Source organism: Ascidiella aspersa, chromosome 1 (assembly GCF_963924565.1).
Source record: "Ascidiella aspersa chromosome 1, kaAscAspe10.2, whole genome shotgun sequence".
Lineage (NCBI taxonomy): Eukaryota > Metazoa > Chordata > Ascidiacea > Phlebobranchia > Ascidiidae > Ascidiella > Ascidiella aspersa.
In genome coordinates, this window is record NC_139447.1 from 24,461,858 (window position 1) to 24,485,599 (window position 23,742).

General features: G+C 37.9%; 1 protein-coding gene across 1 annotated transcript in view; it reads left to right on the plus strand.

Moving 5' to 3' along the window:
* Positions 1-23,742, plus strand: part of LOC146168435 (adhesion G-protein coupled receptor V1-like) — a 67,386-nt gene that overhangs the window by 20,196 nt on the left and 23,448 nt on the right. The window contains exons 38-74 of the mRNA XM_083386269.1: positions 34-260; positions 563-735; positions 844-1,106; positions 2,242-2,431; positions 2,952-3,214; positions 3,802-4,022; positions 4,605-4,732; positions 4,863-5,110; positions 5,388-5,540; positions 5,753-5,984; positions 6,498-6,617; positions 7,091-7,285; positions 7,660-7,899; positions 8,330-8,545; positions 9,030-9,254; positions 10,342-10,574; positions 10,988-11,223; positions 11,831-12,005; positions 13,613-13,791; positions 14,266-14,384; positions 14,457-14,707; positions 14,837-14,928; positions 15,344-15,497; positions 15,691-15,833; positions 16,262-16,484; positions 16,877-17,005; positions 17,163-17,621; positions 17,950-18,063; positions 18,349-18,495; positions 18,663-18,790; positions 19,951-20,149; positions 20,406-20,634; positions 20,958-21,103; positions 21,391-21,604; positions 22,232-22,403; positions 22,882-23,098; positions 23,514-23,689. Coding sequence (XP_083242395.1) covers positions 34-260; positions 563-735; positions 844-1,106; positions 2,242-2,431; positions 2,952-3,214; positions 3,802-4,022; positions 4,605-4,732; positions 4,863-5,110; positions 5,388-5,540; positions 5,753-5,984; positions 6,498-6,617; positions 7,091-7,285; positions 7,660-7,899; positions 8,330-8,545; positions 9,030-9,254; positions 10,342-10,574; positions 10,988-11,223; positions 11,831-12,005; positions 13,613-13,791; positions 14,266-14,384; positions 14,457-14,707; positions 14,837-14,928; positions 15,344-15,497; positions 15,691-15,833; positions 16,262-16,484; positions 16,877-17,005; positions 17,163-17,621; positions 17,950-18,063; positions 18,349-18,495; positions 18,663-18,790; positions 19,951-20,149; positions 20,406-20,634; positions 20,958-21,103; positions 21,391-21,604; positions 22,232-22,403; positions 22,882-23,098; positions 23,514-23,689 — 7,229 coding nt within the window. The remainder of the gene's footprint in view (positions 1-33; positions 261-562; positions 736-843; positions 1,107-2,241; positions 2,432-2,951; positions 3,215-3,801; positions 4,023-4,604; positions 4,733-4,862; positions 5,111-5,387; positions 5,541-5,752; positions 5,985-6,497; positions 6,618-7,090; positions 7,286-7,659; positions 7,900-8,329; positions 8,546-9,029; positions 9,255-10,341; positions 10,575-10,987; positions 11,224-11,830; positions 12,006-13,612; positions 13,792-14,265; positions 14,385-14,456; positions 14,708-14,836; positions 14,929-15,343; positions 15,498-15,690; positions 15,834-16,261; positions 16,485-16,876; positions 17,006-17,162; positions 17,622-17,949; positions 18,064-18,348; positions 18,496-18,662; positions 18,791-19,950; positions 20,150-20,405; positions 20,635-20,957; positions 21,104-21,390; positions 21,605-22,231; positions 22,404-22,881; positions 23,099-23,513; positions 23,690-23,742) is intronic.

Sequence of the window (23,742 nt, forward strand, 5' to 3'; positions counted from 1 at the left end):
ATAAGTTGATACGCAAATGTGTTGCTAGCGCAGGTTTCCCAGGGTAGCCTGGCTTCCAGGGCGCTCATAACTGCCACAATAAACGTGATGGCTAACGACGATCCGCGCGGACTCCTGGTGTTTGATCCGGCCACGGTTACCGCGTCGGAAACTTCCGGAAACGCGACGATTACGATCAGGCGCCGGGGTGGCCACGCGGGGACCATACGGGTGTATTACGTCACGCAAAACACAGCCAATGTCAACGCCTCGGCAAATGGGTAACTATTCTATAGAAGCCTTACGAGACCACCGGTGGCTTTATTTCGGGAGTTGAATTTACATTTTTTTCTTAAATTGGTCGGATTGTTGCAGTCAGACTTTTAATATTTTAAAAATGGATATGTTATATTGTTCCTTAAAGATAAGCCTTTCGATTTTCGAGTTAGATTATAATGTTTCCAAAAAGATGCTTTAGGATCAATTGCCTATGATATTCTCACATTTATTTAAATCACTATATTACTTACCTAAAGCAATATAATCTGAAATGAACTTGTTAACGATTATTTGTTTTTTCAAGCATTGCTGTTGCCAACTTGGATTTCAAGGACTCTGCCTCCAGTGTTTTAATGGCCGAAAACGTCACCGCCATAAACATCACAGTATCTATCGTCGATGACGACATTCCCGAATCGGACGAGGTTTTCTTCGTGCAAATGTTGTCTGCTGAACTCGTTTCCTCGGGGGTCGACGGTGAGTACCTTTACTTTTGCATTTGACGAGCAAATCGGTTAAAAACGGTTGCGATAAACGAATATTTAAATACTATATTTTTACTTACACGGGCGAAATTCTACGCAGTGCCGAACTCACCCCGAGTAGGTTTGGGTCGTGAGTCGCTGGTCGAGGTTGTCATACTCGAGAATGACTCGCCACACGGCGTACTCGAGCTCAGCGCGACCTCGATGCGAGTAGACGAGGACGTGAGCGACGGCGATGACGAAACTCACGGCTTCCTCAGCGTTGTACGCAAGCTCGGAACGTTCGGTGACGTCACCGTTAGCGTCAACGTCATTCCAGGCATAGCGAGGTCACAAGAGGATTATAACTTGATCTCTTCGGAGGTAAGTCTGTGGCCAGAGATTTAAAGTAAGATTGTTTATGTTTTGACAAACCCTATGGCTTAATTTGTCTAATTATTTATATATATTATATATTGATGTATTATATTATTTAATTGTTCAGATCGGGGGTTCTTTAACTGGGGGGCCGAACGTTGTGAACTTTTATTGTTTTTTCATAGTTTTATGGAAATATTTTTAGCTCAAACGCGCCGTGTACGCTATTTGTATGGTATATGCCGCACCTTAAAAACTAATATACTCCAGAATGTAAATTTAATAGCACATTTGAACACTGAATAGCCAGAGAACAGCAGTTCTCTGGCTATTCTTTTTAGGATTAGTTGCTTTATAACACGTTATGACGCAACTTTGTGCCACTAACTCTGAAAAAATTCATGCCCCTCAGGAAACAGAAATCCTGGATCCCTCTCTGGTCCTTTTATGTCTAGTTGACTTATTTTTACCTTTACTTGTTTTTTTATATTGTGAATACCCAAAACTGCGTAAACAGGTTTTATCGCATTAATTGCCCGGGCCCTTTTAGGATTCTATAAGTACCGAACTCAGTAAAAGTAAACCGAAGATCAGTTTGTTTGGATGACGGTGACGATAACGTAGAATGACAATTTTATTGCGAATAAACTTAAAACTGAACTCGTGGGACTCGAAATATTAAAGGCCAACTGCACATAGTGGACTTAAAATCTTTTTAACCTAATATTTATTTTTAATTTTGCACCATTATTCGTCTTCAACTTATCATAATTAGGACATAACAAACACCTTTAATGTGCTATAGATGTCAATTAACATAATTACATTGCCCAATTAATGTTTGGCATGAAAAAGTCAAACATATGTTATAATTTCATGGTTAATATTTAAGCGCCATATTTCACTAAGCGTTGTCTGTATTGATATGAAAACACTGCTTGTATAATGCAGATTCCTCATTGAAAGTAGCAGTGTAAGCATATTGGTTTTGTGGCTTTGAAATATAATATTCAGAAAGGTTTAAAAAACCCTGGTTTAAATTCTAACGTAAATCTTTTTTCATATCTATTAAATAAAAAAAAACAATCTGCTGCTGACATTAAACAGTCCTGGATGAGTGCAAACGTTCAATTCCTACTAGGTAACGCTCCTCGAAGGAGAATCCTCTAAACCGATCCAGCTCCGCATAGTGGATGATTTCACGCCGGAGCTGGAAGAACACTTCACGGTCGAGTTGCTGCCGGACAGCGTGACCGGAGGCGCCAGGACTGGGATGGACACTAGGTGCCGGGTGACCATTAACGAATCAGACGACCCCTACGGAGTGTTTGGTATGCTGTAGCGGAGTTGTTTATACCTTAACTATCATTCAGGTTGCATTAAGCTTTCAAAAATATATATTTAAAACGTAACTACTTAAAACGCTTTTAAGGATTTCGACATCCGCTTTTGCAACAGCATGGGATTTGTGATATAGGTTAAAATGAACACTTTTGTACGTGGAGGTTCAATAAGTTTATATGCTGTTGGTCACAAGACTAATTTTGATGCAAAATGCTAGGCTTTTTTGTCATTGTTTGACATAGTTTAAGTAAAAATGTAAACATTATTATGTATGATTCCCAAAAGAGATGTTTTGACTACTTGTAAAAGCTTGTAAAAGGCTATATGTAGTAAAATACAGTAATACACAAATACGTATATGGTTATGATTTTCACTCACAATTGTGATTGTTGAAGGCAAGCCGAAAGTACAAAAATAATTTTACCACATTTTCGCTTTGTGATCTATCGAATTTCTAAACAAACGGAAAATTAAGGCATTTTCTTATATAACATTTTATTTTATAGACATATCAGTTTCGGAAAGTCGCCTCGAGGAGCCCGATACAGACGAAACCCTGCCCGTCGTCTTCACAGTAAACAGGCGGAACGGGAGGCGAGGGGTGGTCTCGGTAAGGTGGCAGGTTATTATTGTGCCTGCTGACTCCGCCGCTCCTTCGGGTATCGGGGTGAACGGTTCGAATCCCGCTGACGACGGGCACGACGTTGATGTTCGCGATGGAGTGCTTCACTTCGTTACTAACGACACCACGCAGCAGTTTACTGTAAAGGTATATTTGCGTGCATTTAAAGCAAAGGAGCAGTAACAGTCGAACATCCTTTAACTAAAGCATAATTCAACAAAGTTATTTTATACTTTTTAAAAATTCTTGGTCGAATCATACAATATGAATTTCGACGATATGTGAAGCTATATTTATAGCGACTTATCTAATTTCTGCAAAAAATATGTTAATTGTGTTGTGTTACGCTTCCGTTTTCCTATACTTATTATATCAGACTATTTGTTGTAAAGAACAAGGTGTATGAGAAGAACCCCAAAACAATAAATTTACTTTTAGACCCAAAACCTACTTTTTATAACTGTAAGCCTACTTTTGGCCCACTATATATTTTCACGTATAGTAAGAAATACTTGTTTAGTCGTGCATGACAATGTATCTTTGCAAATTTAAAGATTTTATTACAATCGCGTCATCTATCAATGTAAAATATATAAATGTCTGTGTGTAATACAGGATTTAGAGATTATAGCCTTTAAAGCAATTGTTTGTATTAAATTTTTGTGCATTAATACATTTCTTCATGCGAAATTACAGGTATTTAGTCGTTTACACATTTTCAATGTCTAATGCAGATCCAACCTGATGAGCTACCAGAAGACGATGAGTTAATTCGTGTCCGGTTGGTAGAAATCCTCTCCAACCACCCGGGTAGGATTGACCGGAGCCGGGACGAGGCCCAAGTGGTCATTGTGGCCAACGACCGGCCATATGGTGACGTAAGTCTTGGTCAAGACCATTATGTGGTCGAAGAAAAGGAAGGAGTGGCTGCTGTGACGTTGCGGATCAACAGAAGGTAAAACAACCTATAAGAGGAAACACATAATAAGACCTAAAAAGCAGCCATATCTAAAGCAGAAGAATCAATAAAACCACAGTATTAAGACCAACAACATAATAAAGCCAAATAGTAATATTCACGACAAAATAAGTACTTATTCGTCTAAATGAGACTTCAATCTGTCGGAATAATTTCTAAATTCATCGGAATAAGGCTCAAATGGCCAAAATAACGCCTGAAACTGTACTTAAGGGTGGGGTTTGGTGTTAGGTAAAATGTTGTTTAAGCCTGATTTTAGCCATTTAGGTCTTTTTCCGACGGGTTTAGGACCTATTTTTATTAAGACGGTACTACAGCCATTAGGTATTAGTCATATTTTGTTTTGTTTTTTAATTGTGTTTTATTCCGACGTTAATGTTTTTCTTATTTCGGGTTTTATGGCTGGAGTACCTAGAAGCGGTTAGCTTAGGTACGTCTTTGCTCTACTATTCCGTTTACAAAGCTTATATTCCGTTCAAAAAAGTAAATATACTGAATACAATGTTCATCGTTAGTTTCATATCATTTGTTTTTATTGCAATCCCGTTATTTTTTCAGCGGAGGTTTATATGGTGATATTCGGGTCGTGTATAGCACCTTAGAAATGGACCTCGTTTCTGAGCTAATGGAAGGTGGCGAAGATTTGCTAAGTTTTTATCTTGCTCCTAAAGTCGTCTCTCGAATTGGTACGTGGGTTTTACTTTAACAAAATTTATATTTTAACGACGATATCACTTTGACTACTATGCTATACCTTATGAGTAGAAAGATATTTCCATACGTTTCCACTAATACTATATTTTTATTGTTGTGCAGATATGGACGTCACTTGGAACGCAGTCGACATTGCGTCATCACTCGATCCAAAAGTCACGTGTGCGGAAGCGTGCTTACGAGAGAAAGTTTGCGTCTCTTTTCTCTACAGTCCATCGTCCTACGAGTGCAAGTGGCTGACGTCAGAAGCCATTGATCGTGACCAAATTGGCTTTCCTGACGGTGACGTCACTTATCCTGACACCGAATCGGTTTCAAGATTCTCGTATTTCGAAAAGATTAAGCTTAAGGTAGGCCTACAATACACTAACTTGGTAAATCATTGTTTAAATACCATTTACCATACCTAAACTATTTGTAGCCCTGTATTATACTGCTACTTGTTGTAACATCTATCCTTATTGTAATACGGTAGGAATTGTGTTTAAAGAAAAAAGTTAAACTAAATTGTTGAAACTTTAAAATAACCGTTTTAAATAGAAAAAGAACACATTTTGGCGCCAACAAGTTTAATTAAGAGTTACACTGACAATATAGAATATTTTATATAATTTGGGCAAACTTCAGGCTACAGCGCTTTACGGATCTGAAGCACAGTCAAGCATGGATTTTGTACCAGTAACTGGCGCGTCAGTTCTCTTGGCAGCAGGCCAGCAATACGCGGACATCCACGTCAACATTATTGATGACAAAGACCCGGAGCTGGATGAATATTTCTTGGTTCGTAACTGCAAATAAAATGTTATAAAGCGATTCAAACGTACAACTTTTTTGTAACATGTTTTATTAAAAAAAGCAAAAACTCTTACAACTTTTGTTTTGTGTTGTTTACGTTTTGTAACATGTTTTATCAATTCGTTAATTCGATATACAACTTTTTTCGGTAGTTTGTCAAAGTTTACCTTACGTTCCTCTTGACTTTTGCGCACAAGGTTAATCTTCTTTCTGTGGAGCTGGTTGATGTGGACTCGGATCAGCTAAATCTTCCCCGTCGCCTTCCTCCGACTTCCGCGAAGATCACCATCCGCGAGAACGATCATCCTTATGGCATCTTCGTACTTCGGAGTTCCAACCCGACTTCTTCTTCAACTTCCGCAAATGATAGAACAATCGAAGTTGAAGAAAGGGGGCAGTTGTCTCTTGAAATGGTCGTTGAAAGACAAGGTTTGTTGAATATGAAATCTTTGAGTAAACCATTGACAATAAGACAGATTTATTTTCTGAACATATCAAATCCTAGTTATAGTTCACCATTTTTTGTACGTTTTCTCCTGCTTTGCCTTATTTTTTATTGTTTGATCTTTTATTAAAAACCAATATCCCGTTTTGTCAATGGTTTACCCAAATATACTGTTTGCAGCCAAACTTAAAGACACAAACCAAACTTAAAGGCACAGTACCAAAAATCAAAGGGTTTTTTATTAATCATTTTGATAGCTTTATAGTTGAAACTAAAACTTTTTAACTGTTTTAACAACGTTTTAATTGATATCATCTTAATGTTTATTGCTGTTCACAAATTAGGAGGTTTTATTTGTATAACCTACCACATTTTATAAAATTTGTATAACAGTAAAACTTTACAAACAGAATACAAATCGGAAACGTATATAGCAGTATATTGCACCTATTCTATTATATATACCTTTGCTCTTAAAAATCTCTATTAAAATCAAGGAGGAAGTGTCGGTGACGTAACAGTGGACTGGTCAGTGTTCGGTGGAAGCGCAATTCGTAACGACGATTTTAGTGGCGATGACGCCACTTTGAAGTTTGCTCGTGGAGAAACAGTAAAAGGTTAGTCATTGTACAAAAATTTACCCAGCGTATCAAGTGGATGATTTTGTCACGAAATAACACTTTTTTTTAAGGTCTAACCTTTTACAATTGATAAACAAAATTATACTTCAAAAGTATTTTTTTAAATATTCATTGTAAAAAATACTGCTAATAAATCTGTAATTACTTAATAAATTACTTACTTTTGACTAAAAGTGCATTGTTTTAAAAGCTCTTTTTTAAAGTGCAATGTTATTTTACTTTGCTAATGCAATAAAACTTTCTCGGGCAAGCTTTATATAAAATGTCAGCGATCTTACATTCTGATGTTGCTGCAGTATCCTTTTTTGTTAATATTAGACAAAATTGTCAGGTAACTTTTGCAAGTCAAATTGAACAATCCGTCTTCCTTTGCTCATGCATACTGGTATACTTTATTTTTTTCATAAAAGCAAAAGTTAATTCAAAAGTTTTTTTTCTGTCAAATGCAGTGCTTAGTTTGACCGTCTTGGACGACGACCTCCCCGAACCGAGCGAAGCCATCGACATCCGCTTGTCTAACCCGTCAGGGGGTGCTGTTGTCGATGACGATTCGGACCAGATGCTGGTAGTAATACTGGCGAACGACGTCGTCGGTGGATTTGTGGGATTCCGTGCCGACTCAAGGTCGACTATTGGCAGAGAAGGTATACGTCATTTTATGGGTTTAGAAACTGTAGTATACTTTTAGAATAAGTCTCAATAGCATTTTACAAAGATGCTTGCACACAGGAGACGTTTATAAGAATCCGTAAGAAAGAACGCTAAATTGTCAGATTATCTGTAATTTTTAATCATATTGCGTCCAATTTTTTATTTTTTTTTGTATTTCTCACCTAATCCAAAACCTTTAATAATTTTATTCTGGCGTTAAAATATAAAGATAAGGATTAACTGCTTTATTTCAAATATACCCTGTAGAAAATATGTAAAATAACAATGATTTATTGAACGCTCGATTTTTTGTTAATGTCGTAGCTCTTTTATGTTCATTTTACCTTAAACCTCTCTTTACTTGTAGGCGGAAACGTTACGCTTCACCTGACACGCAGCCAACCAGCACTGGGCGTTTGTCACGTGACATGGGTTGCTCAGAGCGTGAGCGGTCATCCGGTGGAGGAGGGACTCAACTTCACTTCGGGGGAAGTTGTGATGGAGTCGGGTCAGCTTGAAGCGAATATCCTCATCTTTCTCACACCCGACTCGATCCCGGAGGTGCAGGAGGAATATCGGATTGTTCTGAGCAGCGCAACAAGCGTCGGTAAATATTACCAACCTATATTTAACACAAGCACAGGTGTGCATAGAAAGAATTTTGGAATTACTCGAATACAGTTTTTTTTTTCACTTATTTTTTCAATTTAAGACGTCAACCATGAGGCCAATTTTCTTTTGTTCTAACAACATTTTTTAACAATTGTTTGACGTGGATTTATATTTTTTGTTAAATTGTTTTTTTTGTTGTATTTGGCTTTACTTATTTTATTAATATTAAACGTTATGCCGTCGATATGTAAAGTTTTCGTTCCGTGAATAGACAATATTTACCAATATTACAATTTTACTGACTAAAACAAAAATATTTCTATAAGGAGTTGGCTTGTCCATTTTTTGCACTTTCTCTAAGTAGACAACAACTACTTAAATCACTGTAATTTATGTTTTAAAATTACTTTTTACAATTCTGACAGATATCCCGATGTCCGGTGTAGCCGAAATCGACTCCGATTCCTCCGAAGCATCGATCTCCATCCAGGAAAGCGACGATCCTCACGGTGTCTTCCAGGTCGCACCAACATCGCAGAGGATCAGCGTTAATGAAGGAAGCGGGGAGCCTTTAAATATCTACGTCAGCAGGAGGTTCGGCGCTATTGGTCGAGCTCGCGTTTCTTATGTGATCATACCGGGTATGCTGAAAAAAATAAAAGGTCAACGTATATAGATATGTATTTCGAAGTTTTGTTTTTGTTTTACATTCCGAGTGATTACTGTTTTAAATTTGCAAATATACTGTTTCCTAAAAATAGACAAATTGCGATAAAATATTATTTATGAATTTTATGAATACAATTTCTTAAAATTTTTTGGACACAAACTTTAAGCGCTCATGCTCTTTAGCCTCGGGGATTCAAAGTTTCGGGATTCGCTGGCCTACCTATATGGTAATTCAAGAAAGTTTTAATCACTTTTGGAAAACTAAAAGTGTGCTACAGGTATTATTTTGCACATTTTTTGAAAGTTTGGTCGAATTCCAGGGCGTTTTGACGCCCTACGAGAAATCCAGGGCGTCTAAAAAAGCTCTGCACACCCACGTTTGGCGCCTATGATTGCATATGACAGTGGATGACCTGCAAAATAAGTTTTACTCACATTTTTTTCTCATTTTTGCAGGAACTTTATCAACTCTCAACCCAGACATCTCCGTCGCTGAACCCGACCAGGATTTTACGCACAGCTCATCGCTCTACATCGACTTCGAAGACGGCGTGACGTCACTGCCCATTGTCATGACTGTCATCGATGACGACACGCCGGAGTTGAACGAAATATTTCACGTTAATCTCACCGATGTTCTATTGCTCCAAGACACTAGGCCGTTACTGCCACCTAAAATCGGTAAACGCTGTACGAAGATTTGACTAACATGTTATAGGCAGCCAGCCTAGTGTACATCAAGACTTATTCCATAATAAATGTAATTTAAAACGGTTTAAGGGTCACATCAAGTAAAAAAAATCGCGAGTAATATACTAACTCTGACGTAGTTGTGACGCGTATAAAATACAACATAGTCGAAATATCGCCGGGTTTGGAAACATGAAACCAACTGCCTGAAGGTTAGCCTTTGAAAGTACGCTCTACCATTCTCTCATTATTGAGACGGGGTCAATACACAAGCGAATCAGAACATATTTAAAATCAAAGTATTAAACCGAAAAGTGTTGTTACGTATAGGCCACATTAGAGAGCCCAGTTCAGGCTTGATCTATATATATGTAAGGCTGCAATGGCTTTCGGTGTACTAATTATATGTAAGCCGGAAACGTTTGGCAAAAAGGGCTAGATCAGTGGTTCTCAACCTTTTTTAGCTCACGGACCGGTGAAATTTCAAAACAAGTTTTGCGGACCGGTGGACCTTCAAAAATGAAAATCAACCCAAAATGTAGTTAGGACAAAAGTATATGCAATTTAAAAGCAAGAATGAAAACGTCAATTTAATAAGCAACTTGCTGCTGTCCTTTGATATCATACGTGTTTTACGTGGTTCATTGAAGTTTTTTACCTACAATTGGTTTTAAAGCTTAATACTTAAACGAGTTGTATCCTACTACAACACTTGCATCATTGTGAAGAACAATAAAGTAACTTTATGCTGCGTCATAATGTAGCAAATTACGGAACTGGCGAAGTTCTACATATGATGAACAAGCTTTTAACATCTTGCATTTTGCAACTAAGATATAAAATTGTAATATATTTGGCGGACCGGCAGTAAAGTTGATGCGGACCGGCACCGGTCCGCGGACCGGCGGTTGAGAACCACTGGGCTAGATCACAGTTGTTAACACAAATATGTGTGTGCATTTTTTATTATATATAAATTGCATCATTTAGAAATGGCAGGTTAAAAACGAAACTAATATAACATGTATGCCAAGCGTTATAAATTTGACCTCACACTTTCATTTTTTTAACTTTTTAGACGGCGACAATTCGTTGTCGCAAATCGTGATCGACGCTAACGACGGGACCAAGGGCGTCGTGCGATTCGATCTTGATTCCTTGCAAGTTGTAGCCGACGAGATCGAAGGAAGAAATCAAAGCATTCAGCTGAAGATCGTGCGTGATCGAGGAAGCTACGGCGAGGTCACCGTGTTCATTTTCCCCCAAAATCGCCAAGCACTGCTCGGAGAAGATTTCTGGTGCGAGGCCGAGGTAATTGTTGGGTCAACTCTATTTTCCAAATATATATATTTTTTTCTTGAAACAAAAATCTAATGGATACCTTTTAACGAGCTATATGTGCAACAATGTAATTTTTTCTAGAATCCGAATGTTTTGTGTTTCGTTCTGCTTCAAATTACTTTATGTCTCTATCTTTTCGAAAAGTTATGTGATCTGAAGTAACTTTTCAGCTAGCACAGCCAAATAGGAATGTTATAATTCAACGAAAACATAACACACAGTTATGAGTATGTGTATAGAATATAGATAAATACTTAATTGTTTAAAATTGAGGTTGCTTTGTTTACTTAGACTTGCTTATTTATGTCACATGTTTGCCGAACATAAAATATTCCATTTCACAAACGGATAAAAGTTAAAGGTGTCGGGTATTCGTATTGCAGACTATTGAGCTGAAGGACGGCCAAGACAGCGCTTTTTACACGGTTAGCATTTTGGATGACCTAAAACCGGAGGGTGAGGAGAGCTTCGAGATTTTATTGGGAAGTCCGTCGCACGGCCTAGAGCTGGGCAACCTGACCAAGGCGAACGTTACCATACGTTCCAATGACGACGCCCACGGGAGGTTGTCTTTCGACGGTGATCTGCATATCGTGCTGTCCGAGCCGGAACAAAACAAGTAAAACAAACTATAGTTTTCATTTTGTCGGTGCACATCATATGCCCATGTGACTAATAGTATTGTTTAACTTCACCATCGCATATTGGTCACAGAAACAAGAATTTAAATATGATAACGCCCGGAATTTTCAGAGTTGGTTCTACTTAACAAACCGTCTTAGATTTAGGGTACTGTAAAACGATTTCTGTATAAACAGCATTTATTATTGTAGCTGGTACATCATTTCCGTGACGTAAACTTCAACGTATTAAGTCTGACAAAGTATAAACCAGGGTGAAAAAATATGTTTGTTGTATTTTACAATTTTCCTTTTATACATGTTGACTAGATTTCAATAAACTAATGCAAGGTGGTATTTTTTACAATTTTTGCAAATTTACCACACTATTTTACGGTATGCATTTTGGGTACCGGAAGTTTGTGGGCATAATTTTATATTAAAAGTTAAATTGCAATTAAGTTCAATTTATATCAAAACGTTTTTTATTTTACTTTTGTTAATATTATTATTATGTCGTTGGTCATAATACTATAGTAATATAGATTTTTCTGCTTTAGGTTTTGTTGCTTTGTAGGTGGTCTAATTGTGTGTTCCTGTTTGTAGCATTTCCAACAGCAGAGCGGAACTGATTGTGACTCGAAGCCCGCCGGAGGGCGTGTTTGGTCAAATCTCAGTTCGCTTCCGGGTTGAGCGTGTGACTTCCGGGGGCAACTACGTCGAGAACGATCTGGTTCCCAGCGAAGGCTATGTCGTCATCGAGGATGGCGTAGGATATGCGGTGTGTGTTTCTGTTCTCTTCGATGGACACTAAGTCACCAAACAATAAAGCGGCGCCTTTAAACAGCGCGCTCGCTTCTCCACAGGCGCTCGTTTTCTGGTAAAACCTCGACGTAACCGCGCAAAACTTTTTCAAACATTGTTAGTCCAGTTTCTTGCATGACCGTAAAAATAAAATTAAAGTCATCGACTTCGTAAAAATAAAATTAAATGTTGCCAAGTTAGGACTTTTATGTTTAATGGCATCTTGTATGTTACGTTTAACCAAGCAAAATTTAGGCACAGTTCGCTATTCTAATCCTCGGAAATTGCTTAGGTTTAATCGAATAATTAATTTTGAACTAATATTTAATTAGTTAAGATGGTTTGAATTCATTAAAACAGCTAACTTTTCTGGTAACAGTGTGATTATTGAATTATAACCGTTCTTAATATATTTAGATATGCTTACATTTCCGTGAAGGGAAAATCATCATTTCTTATTTGGACCCATTTAAATAATTAAAACGCCTATTGTAAAATAGCTAGAAAACTAAATGGTAATAAAAAAACTTTTCTCTTTAGCTGTTATTTTAGTCTTAGGCTGAATCCCCACCGGTTAGACAAAAACGCTTTAAAGCAGTCTGATCGCGACTAAAGAGATGGAACGCTATTTCTTTTGTTATCGCGTCTCCACCGACCAGACTTGACGCAAATCTTACGCACAGCAGACAGACACGACTAAACGCGTTTTTAGCAAGATAGCGCGTGCACTACTTTTTTTACCGTGTCTGAAGATGCTTTTTGATAGAAACCATTAGTTTTTTACGGGTTTTTGTAGGTTTTATATTAGAAATGTTATTTTAAAAGGTTAAGCAGGTTATTTTTTTTAATTCCAATAAAATATATTCCTGGAAAGGTCGAAAAGCCTTTTAATTCGTATCTTTCTTTTCCATTGCAAACTTAATATGTAAAAATGAAGATATCTCCTCGTCCTAATGCACGTTAATGACGACAATGACTTCGAATGGTTGCAAAACAGTATAGACTTTCAAAAGTCTATACTATTTTGCTTTCTTTTCCATGTATGATTTTACCAGCTTGACTAGTTCAAAAAACAATTTTGAAGACACCCTTGCGTACTTTTTAAACTTATCTTCATGTTTTAATAAAGTTTGAAAAAGTACATGGAAAGAAAACTCTCTATACCTTTTTTTCATAAATAGAGTATACCCACTACTTGTGTTGTCGTATAAACTGCTGGTTACGTTTCCAAATACACATTTCTTCCAAAATTTACACGTTATTTGCCTCCGCCATGATGAATTATATAGCCTAGCTTTGACCAGTTCAAGTTTCGGGCGCTTGGGGGGATTGGACACAGTCGCTTTCAGGCACGACGCGACAAGTCAACAGACAGACATGTTTCGTCGCGTCGTGTCTAATTAAATCATTATAATTCCTTTTTAAACCAAATAACTGTCATTTGACGTAAAGCACATAATCAAAATAACCTATACCTAGTCAATGTTTAAGTCTTTAACAATTAGTACTTTTTCTAAAAACATTTTTTGCTAAACTATTAATTAAATGCGATCAACTTTTCCCTAAAAACTGGCAAACTTTAAGGTGTTTGAAATAAGTGCGACGGCGGACAACGACCCAGAGCTGGAGGAATGCTTTACCGTGACCTTGTTCGACCCACAGAACGGTGCTACGCTGGACGACAGTGGTACGACAACTGAGATTTGCGTGGAAGAGAACGACGCACCTTATGGGGACTTCAGGGTTTACCCGCGCGGCAAACGGTCAGTCCACACTTCCCATTAAAGCAGGGTTTCCTAAAACTCGTAAACTAGTTTTAGGGGGTCCATGAACGCCTAATTCAAGAACTAATTAATTTATCAAGAAAACAGTTCAATTAAAAATAAAACGGCTTTACACTGAATGTATTACCTAAGACTCCATTTTACCTTCACATTCTTGGACCGAAATCAGCAGATTTATGAAATCTATTTGTATTGTGACGTAAATTTATGAGGTCATTTTGGACTTTTTTTGCTACCGTATTCCACGCGAGCCAAAAAAATGTTGGTGGTCCACGGTAAAAAAGTTTTAGAATACCTGCATAAAAGGGTTGATTAATAAAAATTATATAGCTGCATTCAGCTGTGGTCTGTTCCAATAAGAAAAATATTTAACATCACACATCACTAAAATGCTGCAGGTTTTTATACTCTATTATGTTAGAACGGGGTCATTAACTATGTTTTACTTTTTAGCAACGCGTCCCGTGAGTTTCGTGTGCGAGAGAGTCCCAATGACCAAGTGTTACATTTCGACGTCGTGCGTCATCAAGGAATGCTTGGTCGGATCGATGTAGAGGTTCAGACCAGCGCTGGTGTGTAACAAATAGCAAACAAAATTTAAAGATTGTAAACAAAGTTTAAAGATTTAATCATTTCGACCACAGGTACAGCTTTGCCACTGCTTCCATCTTTTAACATTCCACCGGGTCTCGCTCCTTTTCAAACCTTTAACGGATCAGGAGGTGTCAGTGTACATCAATTTGAACACAACTTGAATCAGTACCTCGTCTTTTTGACTTCTGATCTCGTGGCGCCCATCTCGTCTCCGATTGGCGGAGACGGTTCTCTGATGTCACTCACTGCCGGTATACACTCGACGCTGTACAAATGGCAGGGAGTGTATACTCCACTAAAGGTAAACTCGAATACATAGTAGTATCTGCTTTTTGCTGCTGTTATCTGGTCCTGAACTCCTGAGCTATACGACTTTCACGTACTGTTTTTTATATACAGTAATATTGTGATTTTCTATTTTCTATGTTAGACAATTGAGACGGACGGTGCAACAAGTGCAACTACGTTTGTAGTAAGTGGAAGGACCTATTTGTTTATCTGCAACGCTGGAGAAAGCGGAAGGTACACATTGACGAAAATGTTATCACTAATATATACTGATTTTGCCTTGAAATTCTAAACTGTTTATGAAAACAGATAAAACATAAATCATTTCTTAAATTTTACCAGAAATATATATTTCGCCTATAAAGCATCATCAGCTTCTGTACCAAAAGCAAACATGTAAAAATGCCAAAAATATAAGCTTATGTTTTACCTGTTTTTATAAACAGTTTAAGATTATCTGATACGAAAACAAGAATCTTTCTTTTACATTTTATTGTATTTTATTGTCTGCGGGAGATTCCTTACTACCAATAGTTTCAGTTTTGCCTTGATTAGTAAGTTTTTGTATCGTCATGAAATATAGAAGTGTTAATATTACCATTGCTATAAGTTTTTGTTGCAGTTGGGTTAATTTTGTTTTTTAACGCAGACGAGAGTCAGTTTCGCGCCTCTACGAGCTGACCGACAGCGAAAGCTTGCGAGTTTTGCAGAACGTCGATACTAAAGGGGCGACAAGCGCCGTGCACTTCGCGGTGGCGGGGATTCACCGACTCGTCGTCACCAACAGCCTCGACAACAACCACGTAAGAAAATTGCTTGTTTAATTTACTGCAGTGTGTAGCTTACATCATTCCAAAAAAGGCTATGCGTTGGAAAAACTATTTTATTATCAGTCCAAATTTAGTAAATATGTTTGAAATTTCTAAACGTAATCGCCAATTGAATTTAAGTAGTTATATTTTTATTCTTCAGTTTTGTTAAATTTTTCATATTTAGATTTCAACAATTGATTCGATACTTCTGAGGTTCGAAGTCGGACAGAAAAAGCTTGTATTGGAGCAAACGTTGCCAACAAGGGGCGCTGCAATGTCGACTGTATTCAACATGGCGAGGGACATCTATTTGGCGATTGCCAACCGGTGAGTGGTAGCCTACCTTGAAAACGTTTTTTTCTGCGCCTACAACATTCCATGTTATTTATTCACTATATAAACGGGCGCATATTTATGAAATGTAAAACCATTGGCAGCAGGTTTCTGCTTGTCGATCACTGTTTCGCTGACGCGTATATATACAATAAAACTCAAAGTTTAAAAACCCGAGTAAAACCAGGATCAGACAATTTTAAAGGAATATATATTTCGCCTATACGGGCAAGTAAAGTAAAATACATATACATAGCAAAAAGAAAAAAAAGAAAAACACCAGGCTGTCAGACGTTAGTTTGCTTTACAGCGTTCAGCCATTATAACAATATTACTAATCGTTGCGAGCTAATCCCTTGATTCTTTCGGTATATTCTTCCCGAACGCTAATGACGTAAAATAAAAGATATATTTTCTTACAGCTTCGATTCGGAAGTTGCTAGCAACACACCTGTGTCTTCCGTCGTTTACAAGTGGGACAAAAGCTCGTCCGCCTTTGCCCAGCGTAAGGCAATTGACGTTTCTTACGCCACTGACATCATTCATTACAACGTAGACGACGCTCACTTCCTTGTGGTAACGTCAGCACAGGTTCAAAATGGAGCCGCGCTCTCGCATTATCCTGCAGTTTTAGAAGTGTTTCAGGTAAATATTGCATTTTAAAATGCAGCTTCTTCACATTGGTTTTACATTTTTTAATAATCTTGAAATAGAAATGTTGTATTAAAGATGTTTCAATTATTTTTTGTTTTGTTGAAGCAGTTACAAGAAAACCCTCACAAAAATTACACTTTAATTTTGTCCTGGTTTTTAATTAATTATTTATCGATATATTTGGGATACAATTTAAAAAAAATTAATAACTATAGCTTATAACTCAAAATGGTTCAAATAATAAAAAAAATAAAAAAATGGCTTTAAAACAATATTCATCGTATAACGAAAATCAAGGTTGTAAGTAAGACAACCGTAACTTAAAATTGTTATTTTAAAACTAAATTGATTTTGTACTTAATCAATTTAACCTTCCCATTTAGGTGTTTCAAAACGACGTCGAAGGCAATATCGTACACCGCCCTCACCAAACAATTAACATTACGCGAGTGAACAAACTGGAAATTCTCACTGCTTCCGTTCAAGACCTTCAAGCAGAAAATAAGATTCAGGTTCCCCGTATATGATAGTTAAAGATTCGCCCTGATAAACATAAAAAAAGTTAGGAATGTGGCTAAGTTCATAGTGAGATAGCTACATTTATTACACATGTTTTCAGACTTTTATATATTTTGTTTGTTTAACTTGTAGTACCACTTTCTTTTGCAGAGGAACTATCTCAAGGACAACACGGTGACCTTGCTTTGCGCAGCGTCGGAAAACGCCTCCACGTGTTACCTTCTCGACTTTGAATCGCAGTTCTTTGTGCCGTTCCTGCAAGCCATGCCTTCCCGCCAGCTGCTGCCTCACGTTATTCATACATCGCCGCAACCCATCGTCGTTGTTGCCGTGGTAACCAGCACGTACATGGTGGAATCTGGTCTATCACGAGGCTCGAGACTCAACGACACGTTTGGCCTCATGCGAATTTCGCAGTCCGGTGTCTACGACATTGTCAATCCGCATTTGAGAAACGACTCGGAAAAAAGCGTTGGCGTTTTTAACCAAGGCGACTACATTGGATTGCGGACCCCAGATATTCTGACTTTTGAACCTGGAGAGGTTGAGCATTCTGTGGCGGTCGTGCTTATAGATGACATAACACCAGAATCAAATGAAAACTTTAAAGTACGTAGTGCATTTTAGAGCGGTTTATTATACAACGAGATATGTTGGTGAATGATGATGCTTACATAATGTTTTGCAAAGACGTATAAGGGCAAAACGATTCGATTCCAAACTGTTGCGTAATTTTATCCTTTATAAAGGCGTTTCAGCAAGTGAGCTTGAAGAACATAAAAGTGTCGAATATATCCAATTAGATAAGCTTTCACTTTAATAAGTGGTTATGGGTTTATTTCTTGAACCTATAATATTGTGTTGAGGTTATACTGGTTGTACACGTATTAGCAAATTCGTGTTATTTTTAACCTGCTAATGCAAATCATTTATCTAGGTTGTCCTCAGCAACCGATGGGACCGTCGGGTGTACATCGATCCAATCAAAAGTGATCTTGACGTCATCATCGAAGCAAATGATGACGCTTATGGAGTGATTGGATTCGCGCAGGTATAGGTTTAGTTAAGTAATATATCGAACAATAAATAGCATTAACATTCATATGGTAAAATCAATATAATCGCGTGTTTTACGCCTCAAATTTACTCACAATTTTTTTTATGCAGTGATTTTTTGAAGTCGTGTTATATGTTATATGAAGTTATGTGTTATATGAAGTCTCAGGTGACAAATAAGCATGTTTCCAGAATCAAAAGTTTTCCAATGCCGATTTTCTCACCGTATAAACACAATTGTATTTTAATCAGCTTTAGATTTTACTTGTGTTTGCTGCAGGACTCAATCGATAAAGCCGTCGAGGAAACTTCCACAGACAACGGATATAGCATCAATATTAGGCGCAGCAAATCGACTTTTGGTCGTGTAACTGTTGACTGGGAAGCCGATGGTGCAATTGGTGACATCACGCCCATATCGGGACAGGTATGACGCTAAAACAAATAGCAACTCTAAATGCCAGTACGCGTAACAGAAAGTTGAATTGGCCCAAAGCTGTGAACTTAGGTTGAAGAATGTAGATTACCGTATCAGTTTTGTTTCTAGCATGTAAAATAGATTCCAAGTGAATATCGTGTATGTCTTATTTCAAGGTCACCTTTGCTGCCGGTGAATCGAAAGCAGCGATTGAAATAACAGTTCTCGCCGACGACCAGCCGGAAATTGAGGAGCTGGTCACAATACAACTTTCCAACCCACGCCTGGAAGGAATAACATCAAGGTAAACAAATGCACAAGGCTGAAAGAAGGTTTGGCTTTTAATTTCTCGAGTAAGATGTTTATGTGCCATATGTGATAGTCACAATACGCCAGGAACGACTGCACACCAAGTATTGTGCTCCTAAATCCATTTATTTCGCACTGACCCTAAGCAGGAAAACTTAAAACGATGTCACCCCCGTGTTAAGTCGTCGCACACAAATACCATACGGCGCCAAGAAAACTGGAGGTTGTATTAAAATGAAACCAAACAAAACAATGTTCAATCCCTAGTGGAATAAGAGTCGGCATGTGGTCTCATCTAATTGACAGATTACGCGGAAAACCTATCAATCACATAAAGCCGCTTTGACCCAAACGAAATACATTAACTATTTTTTGATACACCAAATGATCAGCTGGCGGCCGACTAAAAACAATTATTTTCAGTAGCAAAGTGGTTTTAAAAAGTGTAACTTTGTAAAGTGCCATTGATTTGTGATTTTTAAAGGACCGTTACTAAAAACAAGGCTTTTAGGTAAACACATATTTATTATTAATTATAGCTCTCCAATGGTTAGTGTCTATTCAAGTCTTGAATGCTACCGTTATGCCTATTTATGTCAAACAAACAGAATGTTTTCAAATTTACAAAATATTTGGCGGCGCTTTTGAATCTCTTGAGGCACACTGACGTACCGCGGCACACTTACATTACCGAAAAGTATACTTTTAAGCAATCGTGGTAAAAATAACTTCTGGAGAGTTTGATTCCGTAGTTCTGCTTCTTGGGGCTACTAAACTATTTTTTACAAAATTTTTTTTTTTTTGGTCCACTTACAAAAGTTTTGAATTTGCGTAGGTCCGTTATAACTCTCATGAAATAATTTAGTCATACAACATGTAATACGGTATATTTTTACATATGTCCTTCACTTCGACTGATAATTCTGTAATGCCCGCTACAAGAAAGGGGTTTTCAATGAACAGCAGCAGTTGTTTGCTGCGAAAAAAATCTTCAAATCGCATTTCTAAGTAAATACGGTTCAACACTAAAAGGTCGCATTTGGACCGCGGTCCGCCAGTTAAGTAGCCCTGATTTAGTCTATAACTTTGTATTATTATTAGTAACGAAAAACCTCCAGAAAACCACATAAAACAACTGGAACCATTGCTTTTTAGTTCCCTATCTCCTCGACTTAACGCGACAAGCTCGAGGTCACAGGTTCGAATTCTTGCCAACGATTCGCCGCATGGAGTTGTTTCTTGGAGCCCTAACTCGCTCCACGTGGTGGTCAACGAACCGGAAACGTACAACGGTGCGTCAAAATTGGTCACGCTTGAGATGGTCCGGGACCAAGGAGCGATGGGCGACATTCAGGTTAAAACATGATACATTTAAACGATTGGGATGTATGACAAGTGTGCCAAAATCAGCACATAATTTTCGTTGTTAGAGAGTATATCTGGTGGCACCTCAGATTGTTAACAAATCCATAAGACTAAATTGCCGAATTACCTCACATTAAGCTTCTAAAACAATTTCCTGTGGCAATTCTGCGCCGTCGTTTTGCCACGGTAGCCATATTGTACAGCAACATTTGGACGTTTGTTGTTTAAAAGTGCTTCTTGTCAAGGTTCACTTTAAAACCGTCACCGCGGCAAACCTTCCCGCCAAATCACGTGCGACACCTGGCGTCGACTTCATAGAGCGCGACTCGTCGCTGGTGATGCGTGAAAACTCGACGCGCGCCGCCATCTCCATCAGCATAAACCCGGACGACTCACCAGAAGATATCGAGTCCTTTTACGTCATTATTGCTGACGTCAGGTTGATTGGTGAATCCAAGTTTAGCACCGAACCAGGTCAGTATATAAATATTGCTCTTCTAGGATACACTGGTTAAAAACTTGTGGCCAAACCGAACTTAGTATTTAATTTGTAGATTTTAGCGTATTTTACCAGCCGAGACAGTTGTTGCAACTATAGTGCACTTCGTCTTTAGGCTTACATAGTTGTCAGTCATTTTTGCTGCATCGTATAATTAGATTGGTTTACGCCAGCCACACTGCTAAAGTTAGGTGTTTATCGTAAATTTTTTTGAGCTATCAGTGTTATTGAAAACTTTACGAAGATTTCGCTTTTCCTTACTGTGTCTAAATAAGTTACATCCCATGGTATTGTAAAGGAGTGGGACCACCCGGAAGTGAAATAGCGGAAGTGACGATCAAAGAGAATGATGACGCGAGAGGGTACATCCAGTTCAACGTGTCGCGAAACGAAGAGGGTTCTATTGAGGCGTTCGAGCTACCACGGATAAACAACACATTACAGGTTGGTTAAGTTTCCAATTAGGAAATTTTCTTAATGCATTTCAATTTCTATTTTGCAATTACCGGTCAACTGCTAATTTACTGCATATTGCGCAAGTTTTAAGGTGCAAAATGAGAAAAACACAACGGACAAGATTCAACTTGGCGTTGGTATTTTTATATATTTTCCCACACACACGCAACTTTATTAAAAACAGGCTGTTAATTATTGGACTTTTCGTTTTTTGACCTTCCTCTTTACTACTATTGTGCAAATTTTCATTTGCACGATTTTTATTATACTTGAAGATACCTCTTGTCCGGCTTGTCGGTTTTGTTCGTGCGGTTGGTGTCCAATGGCTAGCTCGTCCAGGAACGGCAAAAAACACCGACTTTTTTCCCTCGTCCGGGTCAGTGCAGTTTGCGGAAGGTCAAAAATCGGCCAACATTGATATGTGGATTGCTGACGACGACGATGTAGAGTTTCTCGAAGGGTTCACCGTGCAACTCGTTGGCACGTCAGGTAAGTCGAAGAAAGGGCCACCGAATAGAGGCTGCCTTTATCATTTCTTTAGGTTAAGATTTAATAAAATAAATCCTATCTCCTAATCACGTACAAATGTTATGCTTTTACATATGTAATTTCTAATTAAGCTGGAGTCTGAACATGTCATGACTTATTTTAATTGTCAATAACTAATCTCCCCATATACCGCTGTACCTGTTCAACACATGAAAGTGATAAATAATCCTCAAACTATGGAAAAACAATTCCGTCTCACCTTTTATAAGTGGTGCTCGAATTGCTTCTCAGTCACATTGACTGAAGAAGATATACAAGCTCTTATCGAAACGTCTTAATCAAGATGATGTCGATCTGCTCGACCTTTGTAATTCATTACCAAGCTATACATTACAGATCCGTGCATAGTGTACCTAATCTTCCCATGTTTTATATATCTGTTTTAATGTATTTTGCATTTGCTATGTGAACTGCGTTATAGTTCTATTTTATATAGAGTTTAATTTTGTTTTTAAAAAATTGATTAACTAAAATTTTACTGATGCACTAATTTGTAGTTGAATGAATTGAAATTGTTTCAATCAGCCGTACCTATAAACGTTGTCTTATTTCCCGCGTAACGTATAGGTGGTGCTCAACTTGGTGGTGACGTCACCGTTTCAGTCAACATATTGCCGAACGACTCGCCGAGTGGAATGTTTGGATTCATTCAGCCCCAACAGCGAGTGGATGAGTCGACTTCTGTGAATGACCCGCGCGGTGTGGCCGAGTTTAAAGTCGAGAGATTCCAGGGAAGCGAGTAAGAAACAAACTCGTTATTATAATTAAACGTTAGCCACTTATTTATATAAATAAAGCGAAAAGGTATTTTGTTAACACCGTCTACATTACCAATTGAATAGCGGACATACTATTTTTTTCAATGTTGCTTTAATTTCTGTTTACACAACTGATTTGAAAGTTGCGAGTGAGTCGTTTTTTTGGAAGATTATCTTTCCTAAAATCAAATATTTTTAGTTTTGTCGTGTGTTCTAGTAGGCAACTAATTTTCCACTGTTGCACCCACTTCTGGAATTAATCTTGAAAGTAATGTCGCAGTAATTACGAAGAAGTTAATGAAATAATAATATTATTATAAATATCGGGATCTAAGCCTGCTCCGACATTTCTAGTTATTGATCTTTTTTCCATATTGTAAGACTGGGAAAATTGTACAGCCTTTGTGGTTTTGCTTGCATACTTACCAAGAGGGATTTAACCAGTCGTATCACATACAGCGAAGATGTGACGGTGCTTTGGGAATTGGATGAAGATGCGCGCGCAGATTTAACCCCGGTGTCGGGCAAGCTGATCTTTCCCGCCACCGTGCGGTCGCGTTCGATCGTGCTAAGGACTTTGCCGGATGAGACGATGGAAGGCGAGGAAGCGTTCAACATTCGCCTCGTGACAGCAACTGGAGGAGCAGAGATCTCTCCAGTTGCTGGGACAGCGAAGGTATGAACAAACTTATTTTAAACATTTGTGAAAGGTTAAATATTTTCACGCGTTAAAGTAGTTTTTAATTGCAGGTAATGTATCAAGAATGTTATAAAATACTAGTAGAATATTAAAAAAGTTTATGCTAAAAAGACACTTATGTTGTAAAACACTTAGTAGATTATTATTAAAAGTTAATGTTATAAAAACATTTATGTTGTAAAAAAATAGCAGAATATTAATAAGAGTTTTGTGTTACAAAATCATTTCAATCATGAAACAATTTGTAGAAAAATAATAAAAGAAACAGTATATATGGTTTATTTATTATTTCGATACCGCTAACATGCAGTGCGTTTTTGACAATGATTATTATGATAAACCATCAGAATTTAAGTAGCAAACTTCATATATACCCCTTTACATTTTCCAGGTAATCATTAGCGCGAACGCAGGCGCTGCAGGCACGGTGAGGTTCAGCGAGTGCGATGACGTAATGCTTACGTCAGAACCGGAAGACGGCCGCGACGGGACTTTGCGCTTGGGGTTATTTCGGGGTCCGGAGTCGTTTGGGGTTGTTGACGCGGAATGGCGTATCACGCGTCGAGAGTCGGTTGCGGACAACTCACCAAGATCCGCTTTTGAAAACGTTGAAGGTAACA